The 14,169-nt window shown below is 34.2% G+C and overlaps 1 protein-coding gene across 1 annotated transcript in view; it reads right to left on the bottom strand.

The window, feature by feature from the left end:
• LOC128661242 (gastrula zinc finger protein XlCGF57.1-like) overlaps positions 1-13,366 on the bottom strand; it is a 133,348-nt gene extending 119,982 nt beyond the window's left edge. The window contains exon 1 of the mRNA XM_053715521.1: positions 12,505-13,366. Within this exon, the coding sequence (XP_053571496.1) occupies positions 12,505-13,366 (862 nt within the window). The remainder of the gene's footprint in view (positions 1-12,504) is intronic.
• Positions 13,367-14,169: the final 803 nt, after the last annotated feature.

The raw sequence follows: 14,169 nt of genomic DNA, 5'->3' as shown, positions 1-14,169 counted from the left end.
GCATTGGCGCGCTAGAAGTACTAGGGGTCTCCTGCGTGGGCAAAACTGGTGTAGACACAGAAGGAGATGATGTAGAACTATGTCTACTCCCTTCATCTGATGAATCATCTTGGGCAACTTTACTATCTGTGGCAGTACTGTCCTTACTTTGTTTGGACGCTATGGCACAATTATCACACATATTTGAAGGGGGAGACACATTGGTTTCCATACATACAGAACATAGTCTATCTGAAGGCACAGACATGTTAAACAGGCTTAAACTTGTCAATAAAGTGCAAAAACCGTTTTAAAACAAAACCGTTACTGTCTCTTTAAATTTTAAACAGGGCACACTTTTTTACTGAATATGTGAAAAACTATGAAGGAATTGTTCAATTTTAACCAAATTTTCACCACAGTGTCTTAAAGCATTCAAAGCATTGCACCCCAAATTTCAGACCTTTAACCCTTAAAATGAGGAAACCGGAGCCGTTTACAGTTTTAAACCCTCTACAGTCCCAGCTCCAGCCTTTGCTGCGACTTTACCAAACCCAGGGGGGTATACGATACCAAATGAAGCCTTCTAGGAACTTTTCCAACTACTTCCAGACCCACACACATGCAGCTGCATGTACTGCTCTCAAAAGTAACTGAGCAGTAATGGCGCGAAAATGAGGCTCTGTCTACTACAGAGAAGGCCCTTCCTGACTGAAAAGGTGTCTAAACCAGTGCCTGACGTAAAAAAACGTTCCCCAAAGATATAAAGTGTGAATTTCAACATTAAACTGTATAAAATGCCCAAATAAAGCAATCGAACTAGCCCATAAAAGTGTCTACCAGTTTTATAGCCCATATTAAGCCCTTTATTCTGTTTGAGACTAAGAAAATGGCTTACCAGTCCCCATGAGGGGAAAATGACAGCCTTCCAGCATTACACAGTCTTGTTAGAAATATGGCTAGTCATACCTTAAGCAGAAAAGTCTGCCAACTGTTCCCCCCAACTGAAGTTATTTCATCTCAACAGTCCTGTGTGGGAACAGAAAACGATTTTAGTTACTGTCTGCTAAAATCATACTCCTCTCACAAACAGAACTCTTCATCTTTTTCTGTTTCAGAGCAAATAGTACATACCAGCACTATTTTAAAATAACAAACTCTTGATAGTAGAATAAAAAACTACAACTAAACACCACATACTCTTCACCATCTCCGTGAAGCGGCAAAGAGAATGACTGGGGTGGGCGGAGCCTAGGAGGGACTATATGGACAGCTTTTGCTGTGCTTTTTTGCCATTTCCTGTTGGGGAGGAGAATATTCCCACAAGTTATGGATGACGCCGTGGACCGAACACACCAATGTTGGAGAAATAGCCATTTTTTGATCTATTTGTCATAGCTGGGGCTAACGCAGAAAAGCATGAGTTATTTTCCTAGCGCTGGTATTTAGAGTTTTTTTGTCTACGCTTTTTGCGTGCGTTAGGGAAATCTGTCTGTCGCGTGCACGAGCACGTCTTCCCCATAGAAGTCAATGGAGGCTCAAAATTTGTGTGTAAATAAAATCCAAGACTGATTTTGAGTGTAAAGTGAGTGACGTCGTGGTCTTGTGTGAAAAAGTAGCTAAATCGTGCTCATTTCGTAATAAATAACTTCTTTGTGTATGTAATGTGGTGTATATTGTTTGTATGCATCGATGAGTGTATGTTTGTGATAATATTATTAGTTAGATGTAGCTATATGAGTGTCTTTTCCCGTCCGTCAATGTAAGTCAATGGAAAAATGGATTTGTGTTGTTTTTTTTTTCCTAACACCCGAGATCTCTCAACTTTGAACCTTTCTATTTTGATGAAAAAATATTACATATGAAAAATAAATATAGTGTAGTGTTTGTATGAGTGTAAGTGTACTTTGTGTAATATTTATTTTGTGATTCGTGGATGTTTATTTTGTCGGTAGATGTTAACTCCTGGGTCTGAGCTGTCGGTAGAGATTTGTGCGTTCGGAGATTTTTGAGTGTCGGTAAGTAAACTCTAAATACCAGCGGGCGGTAAAAACCAGCGTTAGAAGCCCTATACGCTGGTTTTGACAGCTAACGCAGAACTCTAAATCTAGGCGTTATTTATTTGGAAGAAATGTTGTCAGTAGCTTATAGAATAAAACATAAATGTTCATTGTACGCAAACACATACCTATTAATAGTTAAACCAGAGAAACTGATTTCACAGTGCTCTCTTAATTTTTCTACAGCTGTATATATATATATATATATATATATATATATATATATATACATATATTACACAATTTTAAAGAAGAAAATAAGATAAAAAAGATACCAACAAGCAACTAAGATTCATAACAACATATAATGATCAATGGAATAATTTATTATATACCCTCAAATTGGCATATTCTACAAATAGATGTTAAGGTTAAAGAGGTAGTGGGAGATTACCCACTTCTCACAGCCAAGAGGGCCTCTAATCTGAAAAATAAATTGGTAAGAATTAATTTTGTAAAAAGTCCCTCTTCAGCTGATTGGCTCAGGAAGAATAGGGGTATTAAATGAAGCTTTCCATGTGGGAAGTGTGTGTATTGTCCCTATATGGAAAAAAGCCATAGGTTTTCTGGTAAGGGGAAAAATGTGATTCAGTGGGGGTGGTGTACCTGATACACTGTGGCTGCCCCCGGTTCTATGTAGGGAAAACAAAACGTGTCCTTAAAAATAGAATTCAGGAACATAGGGATGATATATATTATAAAAGAGATACCAATGTTGCTAGACACTTTAAAAAGTATCATGCAGGAGATCCATGTTCTTTAAAGTTTACTGCCATTGACATGGGAGATTTAAGCAATAGAGAAGCAAGGTGGATTTCCTCTAGGCCTTAATGATAAAGTAGATTATGCCTGCTTTTTATAGTTGTTAGATGAGATCTAGGAAATATCCTTAATTCTGTGGGTCTTTTGACATTGTAATATATTTTCTCTTAAATGACATCAAAGGTAATAAAGGTTAAAATGAATGGTATCTAGTTCTGAGGAAGTGTGCACCATAATCTATGAGAAGTTTTTAGTAGACATGTGCGATTCGTTTCGGATCGATTCGGAAATTCAGAAAATTCGGAAAATTCGGAAATTCGGATCGATTCGAATTTCCGAATTAAAATACTGCCGAATTTACCGAATAAATCTAAATTAGTTCGGATTTATTCCGTAAATTTGGATGGCCATGGATTACACTAGTATTGTACAGTATTAGGTTTTATCACTCTGCTATGGGTTACACCTAATATACAGTACATAATACTAGTCTAATACACAGCACACATACCGAAATTCCGAATTTCCTAACTGAACCGAACTGAATCCAGCCGAATTTTTTCGAATCCGAATGAATCCAAAACAAATCCGAAACGAATTCATTCGAATTTTTCCGAATTCGAATCGATCCGAAACGAAATTCGAAAAACTCTGAATCGATCCGAAACGAAAAGAAACTAATTTTTCGATCATGCACATATCTAGTTTTTAGGTTTTTCCAATTTTTGAAATAGTAGGATGTAAATATGATTTTTTAGCATGTGAGAATAATTTTAAATATGTACCTTTAAGAGCAACAGGTAAAACTGCACAAAGTAGGAGAATTAAGGTTTAAAAAGGCTTTTCTCAGTCTAGTAGATTACAGCCCTGACGAACCCCCAGTGTGAGTCTGCCTTAGGGGTGAAACACATATGCTGTTGGTAAAAATGCTTTTTGTATCATGCTGCAATACAGATTAAGTCTGGACATCTTTTAAATGCACTGGATTCTTATGAGCCTTTAATACAGAGTATGGTGATCAAGTGTAACTTTGCCTGGATGCTGGTGTGAACAGATACCTGGACTGTACTGGATTTCGTTTTACCCTGTTTTGGCACCCTGATGGGAGATGGCCCTTTGAGAGGAAAAAGTTTTTTTTTGTTTATCTACCTCCAACTGAGTAGTGCCCCTAGAATACAAGTCAGTTTGGTGTACGTTTACACCAGAGTTCCTTACACGCTGCCCAGTGACATCAGAGAAGTAGGAGGGCTTAGCAGATGAAATCAAGTAACTCGTGTGTGTACGAGCTCCCGTGAAAGGGAGTCCCAGGAGGGGAATATAAGCCGATTCTAACACTTTGGTCACGTAAGCATTACAATACTGACTTTGCTAGCTCAAACACAGTCTTGTTTAACCTAGAGTGGGGTGATAACCGCGGTTGTGCATACCGGAAGGATTGGGCATCTACCTTATGATTCTGTGCATATAATGGCTATACCAATCATCTAACCTGAATGTTTGTTCACCTGCCATTACTTTGCCTAGCGTAATAAAATAATGCGGGACACTTTGTACTATACTGTGAATTTAAAGTGAAGGTAAACTTTGGTGAATGAAAGCCCGTTTTTTAAAAATACTATTAAAAACAGGGGCACTTTCATTCATCAAAGTTTACAAAGCAGCCATTTTTTTGACAAACGCTTAAAAATCTTTAGCTCTGGAACTGCTTATGTTACAACTTTGTAACTTGTTGTGCTTAATGCTACTATGACCTAGATTTGCTGTTGCTCAAGATAAGTGCCTTGGTCACATGATGTGGCAGCCATCTTGCATTTTGCGAAAATTTTCAAACATCTTCTTCTCTTAAACCGCTTAGTGCAATGATGCGAAATTTTGCACATATGCTCCTTGCAAGGTCCTCTACCAAGTTTGTTCAAACTTCGATTTTTCTATAAACAACATGGCTGCCGTGAGACATTAACCATTTTATTGACATTTAATTGCGTAAATTTGCACTTTATGCATTAGTTTTACAATATTTAACAATATTACAGTGTAATAGACACTTGATTACACATAGTCATAACCCTCAAAGACAATATTGCAGTTAAAATTTGCACTGTGCAGTCGCCTTCGTGAAATAAAACATTTGCAAATTTTCATGAAACTTCTGCAAATTATAGAGGTCTATGTTGAGCATTAGTGTGGGCAATATGAAAGACATACATTACACAGTGTGGCGCCTATTTTGTTTCGTATGCGCTGTTTTTAAAAACTACAAAAATCTTCTCCAAAACCGCTTATGAGACAGACATGAAACTTGGTTTATAGAGTTATCTTATGACTAATATCCAGATATTTTCAAGAGAAGTCAGTTGGTCATGTGGTTTGTCAGCCATTTTGAATTGTTCAAAATTGCTTAACAATATTTTTTAATAATAAAACAAAAACCAATTGACAAAACTGCTTTATTTTTGCCATGTTTATTGACTACTATGGTGAAAACTATTGTGTGTAATATGGAGGCTGTATCTCTTATTATCGGCCATCTTGCTTTACGCGAAAATATAGAAAGTCTATTTTCTCTGCATCTGCTTATGTAAGAACTGTGAAATATGCAGTATAATCTTATATGGTGACCTAGATTCACAATTGTTCATTAGGAGAGAATTAATCACATGATGCGGCAGCAATATTGGTTTTATGTTTATCGCAATTATTTGTAATTTAATACTGCCTCTTTTGATTCAATTGCTCACAAAACACAAATTACTTATGCTAAACTCTTGAAATCAGGTATGATAGTACAGCCTATTGCAATGCTACATCTCATGCAACATTGAACTCATAGGTCATATGGTTAGGCAGCCATTTTATTTTTTGCGACAAATTTCAAGAAACGCTTACAAATCTTCAGCTCTGGAACTGCTTATGTTACAACTTTGAAACTTGCTGTGCTCAGTGCTGCTATGACCTAGATTTGCCATTGTTCAACAGAAGTGCCTTGGTCACATGATGTAGCAGCCATCTTGCATTTTGCAAAAATCTTTAAACATCTTCTTCTCTTAAACCGCTTAGTGCAATAAAGCAGAATTTTGCACATATGCTCCTTGCAAGGTCCTCTACCAAGTTTGTTCAAACTGCAATTTTTCTATAATCAACATGGCTGCTGTGAGACATTAACCTTTTTATCGACATTTAATTGAGTAAATTTGCACGTTATGCATTAGTTTTACAATATTTAACAATATTACAGTGTAATAGACACATGATTACACATAGTCATAACCCTTAAAGACAATATTGCAGTCAAAATTCACACTGCGCAGTCGTCTTCGTGAAATAAAACATTTGCAAATTTTCATGAAACTAATGCAAATTGTAGAGGTCTATAGTGAGCATTAGTATGTGCAATTTGAAAGTGATACATTGCATAGCTTGGCAGCCATTTTGTTTTGTATGCGCTGTTTTTAAAAACTACAAAAATCTTCTTCTCCGAAACCACTTATGGAACAGACTTGAAATTTTGTTTATAGAGTTATCTTATGACTAACATTCAGATTTGTTCAAGTGAAGTTGATATGTCATGTGGTTTGGCAGCCATTTTGAATTGTTCAAAAATGCTTAAAGAGATTTTTAGATTAATAATAAAACAAAAAACGTTTTACAAAAATGCTTTAATTTTGCCATGTTTATTGACATCTATGGTGAGAACTATTGTGCATAATATGGAGGCTGTATATCATATGATCTGGCAGCCATTTTGTTTTATGCAAAACATTTGAAAATCTATTTTCCCTGCAACCGCTTATGTTAGAACTGTGATACTTGCTGGGTAACCTTATATTGTGACCTAGAGTCACAGTTGTTCATGTTGAAGGAATTGGTCACAAGCTATGGCAGCCATATTGGTTTACGTGAAAATTTAGAAAATGTGTTTTCTTTGCAACCACTTATGTTAAAGCTGTGAAATTTGCTTTATAGCTATATTTTGTGACTTAGCAGATTGTATGCTATTGCAAATGTGATGCGCTTGGTCACCTCTGTTGCTGCTTGCAGCTATATTTTTTTGTTACACATTCTATAAAAAGTTACTTGCAAACCCATTTGTACATTTCTTAAGATTAGAAACATATAGGATAACTTATATTACACATTTAACCACCTAATGTTGCAATCTTTTATGAGCCATATAAAAAGCCTTTAAAGTGAAGGTAAACTTTGATGAATGAAAGCCCGTTTTTTTTAAATACTATTAAAAACAGTGGCACTTTCATTCATCAAAGTTTACATAGCAGCCGTTTTTGTTTAAAAACTTTTTTTCTTTTCACAGCCAGAGCAGCTTCCCCCACCTGGAGATTCTCTCTTCACACATCAGGAATGACTAATCCGACAACAAAGAAGAGAGCTACCTGATGGAAGGCAAGTAAAAAATCCAGTTTAATGGTGCGAAAACAAAGTACAAAAACAAAAATGGAACCCATGCATGTGCAACAAAGTTTCCCTCTTACGCGTTTCGTTTGTATAAACACACTTTGTCAGAGAGGTATGTGTGTGTTGACAGGTGGAGCATATATAGTGATGGTGATTAGTGCAAGTTAACCCTTTTGTGGCAAATTTAAAGTGAGTGTTAATTTGCTGAGTGAATCCTGTCAAACTCATTCTCATTAATACATATTGGCTGTGTGACCTAAACATATCAATGGATTGATAAATGGAGTGTTGATTAATAGAAAGAGGTGTGTCCATATATACATAATATATGAATGTGCATATGAGATATAAAACAATGTGAAAATAATATTTAACATTGTTTGTGACTAAAAATTACTTAATATATATAAATGCACAATGTTACCTTAAATATACTGATGTGACTTGGTCACGGAAAAAAATATTCTTTTTCTAAAGAATAAATCTCTAAATAACGTAAATTCTAAACACATATGCTGAATTAATATAAATTAAAACATAAATGTTGTCATCTTTAGAAAAAATGAAAAAACATTAAATAAACTTGGTAAAATAAAGAAGCAAAACTAAAATTATTATAATTTCAAGTTTCCTAACCTGTGAATTTGATGGACATTTTCATAAAGAAAGATATCTAACAACTTGAATCTAAATCATAAAAATATATTACTAGTCATATTCAAAAAAACATAAAAAATATAAAAATCAGTTTCACAAACTAAAATGTTTTTCATAATAATAAATCACACTCCATTTGAGAGTTATATTCTTGATTGTTCTTTGCACACACACATTTAATTGTGAATCTATATCTATATACACGCTCATGCAAAGAACAACAGGAAATGCAGAGATAATAAATATTGCGACCTAATGCCAAGCTATTTTCCATAAAAATACAAATAAATAGATTGATCTATTATTGTCATTATTTTTAATGTATTTATATATATGAGACTTTACCTAAACCGCAATAAACTACTGCACTTCATATAAACTCCCCATTTTCATTTCATTATTACTGTTCACGCATTAAACCAACCTTCAAAGGCTGTATAATTATTTTAAAATTGATTAATAATTCATTTAACTTATTATATATATATAAATAAAACATCTGAACTACTTCCTCTTGAAATAAGAGTTTCATTTTAAATCATGTGTTCATATGTTAGATGGATTAATGAAGATGTGGTGTAGCAGAACAATTTACATTGTATACATTATTTGTATGTTTAACTAGTAAGTATAATATATAATAAACAAAGCTCTGTACTACATAACATCTTCTATAGATAATATATGTTAAATGATGGTTACCGTTTAGGTGGTAGGGTTTTGTATTGATATTATTCAATATATAAATCTACATCCCATAAAGAATTCAAACCTTTAGGCTTACGTGTATCTAATGTGAATATCCAAAATGCTTCTTTTCTATTCAGACCCTTTAGTCTATCTCCTCCCTTAAGATTTTTGGGAACTTGATCAATTAATTTGACTGAAAAGTGTGTCAATGGATTATCATGTGTCAAGAAATGTCTAGCACCAGGGGTTTTTGGTGGATCTTGATCAATGGATAGTAAGTGTTCTCTGATTCGATCCTTTGTAATACGTGTAAATCTGCCTACATATTGGATCCAACAAAATTTACATGTGATGAGGTATATTACAAAGGTAGAATTGCAATTTAAACGATAATTTATGTTAAAAGTTTTTTGATTGACAGTTGAAGTAAAGGTATTACTAACTTCAATGTGTGTACAAGTTTTATAGGGTTTATTACCACATCTGAAGCAGCCATTACTTGGAGTCAACCAATTTCTTATGTGTTTATCCGATTTGGAAAAATCTCTGCTGAGTCTATTTTGCAAGGTGGTACTTTTTTTTGCAACAAATCTTATTTTGTTTTTCAACATCTTGTGTAGCTTTTTATCACCCCATAGAATACCTAAATTAAGTTTTATGATCCTACAAATGCTGTTATATTCATTGCTGTAGGGTGTAGAAAATACTACTTTATCTATGTTGGTACGTCTTTGGGTACTTTCTGTTACATGTAAAAATCTATCTTGACTGACGTTATTTTTTATCTGGTTTAAGTGTGTCTTATTATATCCTCTGTCTATTAGACGTTTCTCTAAGTCATTAGCATGTTTGTAGTACAAATCTTGATTGCTACAATTTCTTTTGGTCCTGATAAATTGACCCTTAGGTATAGCCTTTTTAATTTGGCTGGGATGACAGGAATCAGCCCTTAAAATGTTGTTACCTGATGTGGGCTTCCGATATAATTCTGTGGCAATAGTACCTGTCTCCAAGTCTCTGTTCAGCATAAGGTCTAAAAATGGGATCTTATTATTAGAATATTCAAACGTAAAGTTTAGATTTACCTCATTGTTGTTTAAATATTTGATGAAAGAATTTAGTTGGATGTCACTTCCTTGCCATATTATGACAATATCGTCAATAAACCTCCCATAATATACAATTTCCTGACTGAAAGGGTTACTGGCTCAAATTTTTTTAGTATATTCAAACCATATCATAAAAATATTTGCATATGAGGGGGCAAATTTTGCCCCCATTGGTGTACATCTTTTTTGTAAATAGTAATTGCCCTCAAACAGGAAAAAGTTATGGGTCAATAAGTATTCTGTAACCTTAATAAAAAAAATTGATTAAATCTCTATTGTAGTTAGTATATTTTAACAATAACTGAAATAAAGCCTCCAATCCATTTTTGTGAGGCATACTGGAATATAAAGAAGAGACATCAATAGTTGCCCATATATAATTGGGTTTCCATTTAATTTTGGTGATGTTTTGTTTACAATCATATGAGTCTCTAATATTACCTGGACTTTGAGTCACTATTGGTTGTAAATAAAAATCTAACCATTGTCCTAATTTTTCACCCAAAGTTCCAATAGTGGACACTATGGGTTGACCTGGTGGATTGTTTAAGTTCTTATGTATTTTGGGAATGATTCTAAAAACTGATATTTTAGGTTGGTCTACTTTTACAAAATCATATGTAACCTGATCAATCAGTCCCATATACACTGCTTGCCGCTATATTTTTTGTTACACATTCTATAAAAAGTTACTTGCAAACCCATTTGTACATTTCTTAAGATTAAAAACATATAGGATAACTTGTATTACACATTTAACCAGCTAATGTTGCAATCTTTTATGAGCCATATAAAAAGCCTTTAAAGTGAAGGTAATCTTTGATGAATGAAAGCATTTTTAAAAATGAAAGTTTTTTTAAAATACTATTAAAAACAGGGGCACTTTCATTCATCAAAGTTTACAAAGCAGCCGTTTTTGTTTAAAAACTTACTTTTTTTTCTTTTCACAGCCAGAGCAGCTTCCCCCACCTGGAGATTCTCTCTTCACACATCAGCAATGACTAATCCGGCTTCCTCCAATCACGGCTTTCCCCCCAGGGTAGTCATTGCCTGAGGCCATGCTTTGATTGGAGGCAGCTGGATTAGTCATTGCTGATGTGTGAAGAGAGAATCTCCAAGTGGGGGAAGCTGCTCTGTCTGTGAAAAGAAAAAAAAGTAAGTTTTTAAACAAAAATGGCTGCTTTGTAAACGTTGATGAATGAAAGTGCCCCTGTTTTTAATAGTATTTTAAAAAAAACGGGCTTTCATTCATCAAAGTTTCCCTTCACTTTAAAGGCTTTTTATACGGCTCATATAAGATTGCAACATTAGGTGGTTAAATGTGTAATACAAGTTATCCTAAATGTTTCTAATCTTAAGTAATGTACAAATGGTTTTGCAAGTAACTTTTTATAGAATGTGTAACAAAGAGACTTCTTTGGCTGTTTTATTGAATAATAAAATATATGGTTTTAAATATAAAAGAGTGCTGAATTCCCTTTCTTTGCTAAGAAGGAATAACTTATCCTTCTTATATTCTTCTTTAAAATTGTCTAATCTCTTTAATAGGGCCTGCACCATTTCCTTTTAACAAAGGTTTTTGAACACTATTTACCAGGTTGTAAGATCCTGGTAAGGGATATAACATTTTCTATCTCACTTTAAACTGTAATATATATACTGTATATATATTATGTATATACTGTATATATATTTATGTGTGTGTTGTTGTAATAGTTTATTTTAGTATATTTGACATGTTTTGTTATAATATTATCCCTAACATTTTACTTCAAGTATCAAGGCACACTAACGTTTTTAGCATTGTTACGTATTGCACTAGGGCCACCGTATCCATTGAAAGTATAGATGCCCTAAAGAGATGCCGGACGCACTAAACATTCTCTGGTAATTCTGTTTTACCCTGGATTTATAATACCAGATTGCGTGCTAATCTTTGTGCAATTGCTTGATATTGATAGAGCACCCTACGCTATTAGTAATGCTCCTTTTGTAATCAATATATATATATAAATAATATATATAAATATATAAATAATAATAATAATAACTAGTATTTATTTAGCGCCTTCTTTCTCCCAGTGGGACTCAAAGCGCTTTTTCAGCACTTGCTCTCGGAATTAACCAAATAGGCAGCTGAATAGTAATAGTTGTTATTATTACCCATTTTATTGGTAATCATTTTCTCGACTTGGAAGGATGAAGGGCTGAGTCGGCCCTGCCGGGATTTGAGCCTGTGACCTTGGATCTTTTAAACAGGTTTTTTATTTTGTAGTCAGGGCATTTACCAACTTGAGATACCTCACCGGCCTTATTTATTTATATATATACATACACACATATTTGACTTTAAATTATATTTCTAGATGTCTCCTAACATACCACGCACTATGTATTTAAAAGCATAGTTATGTCATGTGACTAAAGCCATTTTATTTTTTCTATGATTACTTGATTTTTTCTTTTTTTTTTTACATTTGTAAGATTTTTCTTAAGTGAATCATTGTATGAGTTTGAAGATGCTCCATTTGTGTAAAACCTTTCCCAAGCTCTGTACATGTATAATGTTTCCCTCCTGTGTCCCTTCATGGTATTGCAAACTACCTTGGTATTCAAATCATTCCCACACTCCTGTGTGAGTCCATTCATGATGTTTCAAAGTTTTTTGTAAGCAAATCCTTTCCCACACTCTGTACATGTATATGGTTTCTCTCCTGTGTGAATCATTTGATGATAAAGCAAAGAATCTTTTCGTGCAAATGCTTTCTCACACTCTGTACACCTATAAGGTTTCTCTCCTGTGTGAATCCTTAGATGATTTTGCAAATGACTATGTCTTGCAAATCCTTTTCCACACTCTGCACACCTATAGGGTTTCTCTCCTGTGTGAGTCCTTTCATGAAATTGCAAATTTTGTTTACAGGCAAATCCTTTCCCACACTCTGTACACCTATAAGGTTTCTCTCCTGTGTGATTCATTTCATGATGTTTCAAATTATTTTTACAGACAAATCCTTTCCCACACTCTGTACAGGTATAAGGTTTCTCTCCTGTGTGAGTAATTTGATGATTTTTCAAAGCTTTCATAAAGGCAAATTTTTTATTACACTCTCTACATGTAAATGGTTTCTCTCCTGTGTGAATCCTTTGATGTATAAGCAAATAAGCTTTCCATTTATATACTTTCCCACACTCTGTACAGGTAAAAGGTTTCTCTCCTGTGTGAGTCATTTGATGATATTGCAAAGCATTTTTATGGGTAAATCTTTTATTACACTCTCTACATGTAAATGGTTTCTCTCCTGTGTGAATCATTTGATGAATAAGCAAAGAAGCTTTCTGTTTATATCCTTTCCCACACTCTGCACAGGTATAAGGTGTCTCTCCTGTGTGAGTTATGTGATGATTTTGCAAAGCACGTTGTTGTATAAATCGTTTCCCACACACTGTGCAGGTAAAAGGGTTCTCTCCTGTGTGAGTTCTTTCATGATTTTGCAAAGTTTTTTTATAGACAAATCCTTTCCCACACTCTGTACAGGTATAAGGTTTCTCTCCTGTGTGAGTCCTTTGATTGAGATCTTTTTTTAATGCAAAAGTCTTTTCACACTCAGTAGAAGTAAACAATTTCTCTCCTGTTTGTATCATTATGGGATTTGTATTAGCAGTAAGTGAATTGCTATACACAGGGTCACTCATTACTTTCTGCTGTCTCACAGTCGCCTTGCAATGATTACTGGGATACATCAAATTACTGGCTATTCGCGGCACCCTTTAGCTCAGCAGGCTCAATTAATTAGTTGAGTGATCCACCCTGGAATGTTGTCTGTAAGGGAAAAACAAGGATAAGTTAAATTGTTATCTCAAGAAATCAGAATAGATATTCTAACATTCACTGACAAATAATTATAAAAATGTATTTGTGTGAAAATGTCCCTTGGTTTATGCTTTATGACACAACAAATTAAAAAAAAGTTTTAAGAGATAAAAATAACTAATGAAAAGTTATGTGAAGAAATGAAAAAATAACTTAAAGGGACATTCCAGCCAAAATTGGAATCAACATGGATGCATTTCAGTTTTGAATAGAAGCATTTTTGTAATATAAATGTATTAGCAAAACATATTCTTATAAAAGCTATAGATGTTTCAAAAGTGTATTTAAATATGCACCGTGCACCAGAACTTGCTCAGAGAGCTTAAGATGTTTGTACCATCTGGTAATGAGTCAATTTGTTAATTGCTGAAGTGATACAAGCCCCACTGGCTCTCTGAGCAGCTGCAGTATTTAAAATGCTGGCACACTGACAATATCTAGCTATGCTTCACATGCACGTGCAAACACTAAAACAGTGATAACGTTTACTAGACGCATTTTTGCCAATACATGTATATTGCAAATATTTTTCTGTCTAAATATTGTTTTGTGGTACTTTCAGGATGTAAGCAATACAGCTTGTGTATCATATCATTTAGGAAATGAGAGACGGTCTCACAGGTTT

Source organism: Bombina bombina, chromosome 5 (genome assembly GCF_027579735.1).
Source record: "Bombina bombina isolate aBomBom1 chromosome 5, aBomBom1.pri, whole genome shotgun sequence".
NCBI lineage: Eukaryota > Metazoa > Chordata > Amphibia > Anura > Bombinatoridae > Bombina > Bombina bombina.
Note: the sequence above shows the minus strand (reverse complement) of the source record. Positions and strands in the feature narration are given on the sequence as shown.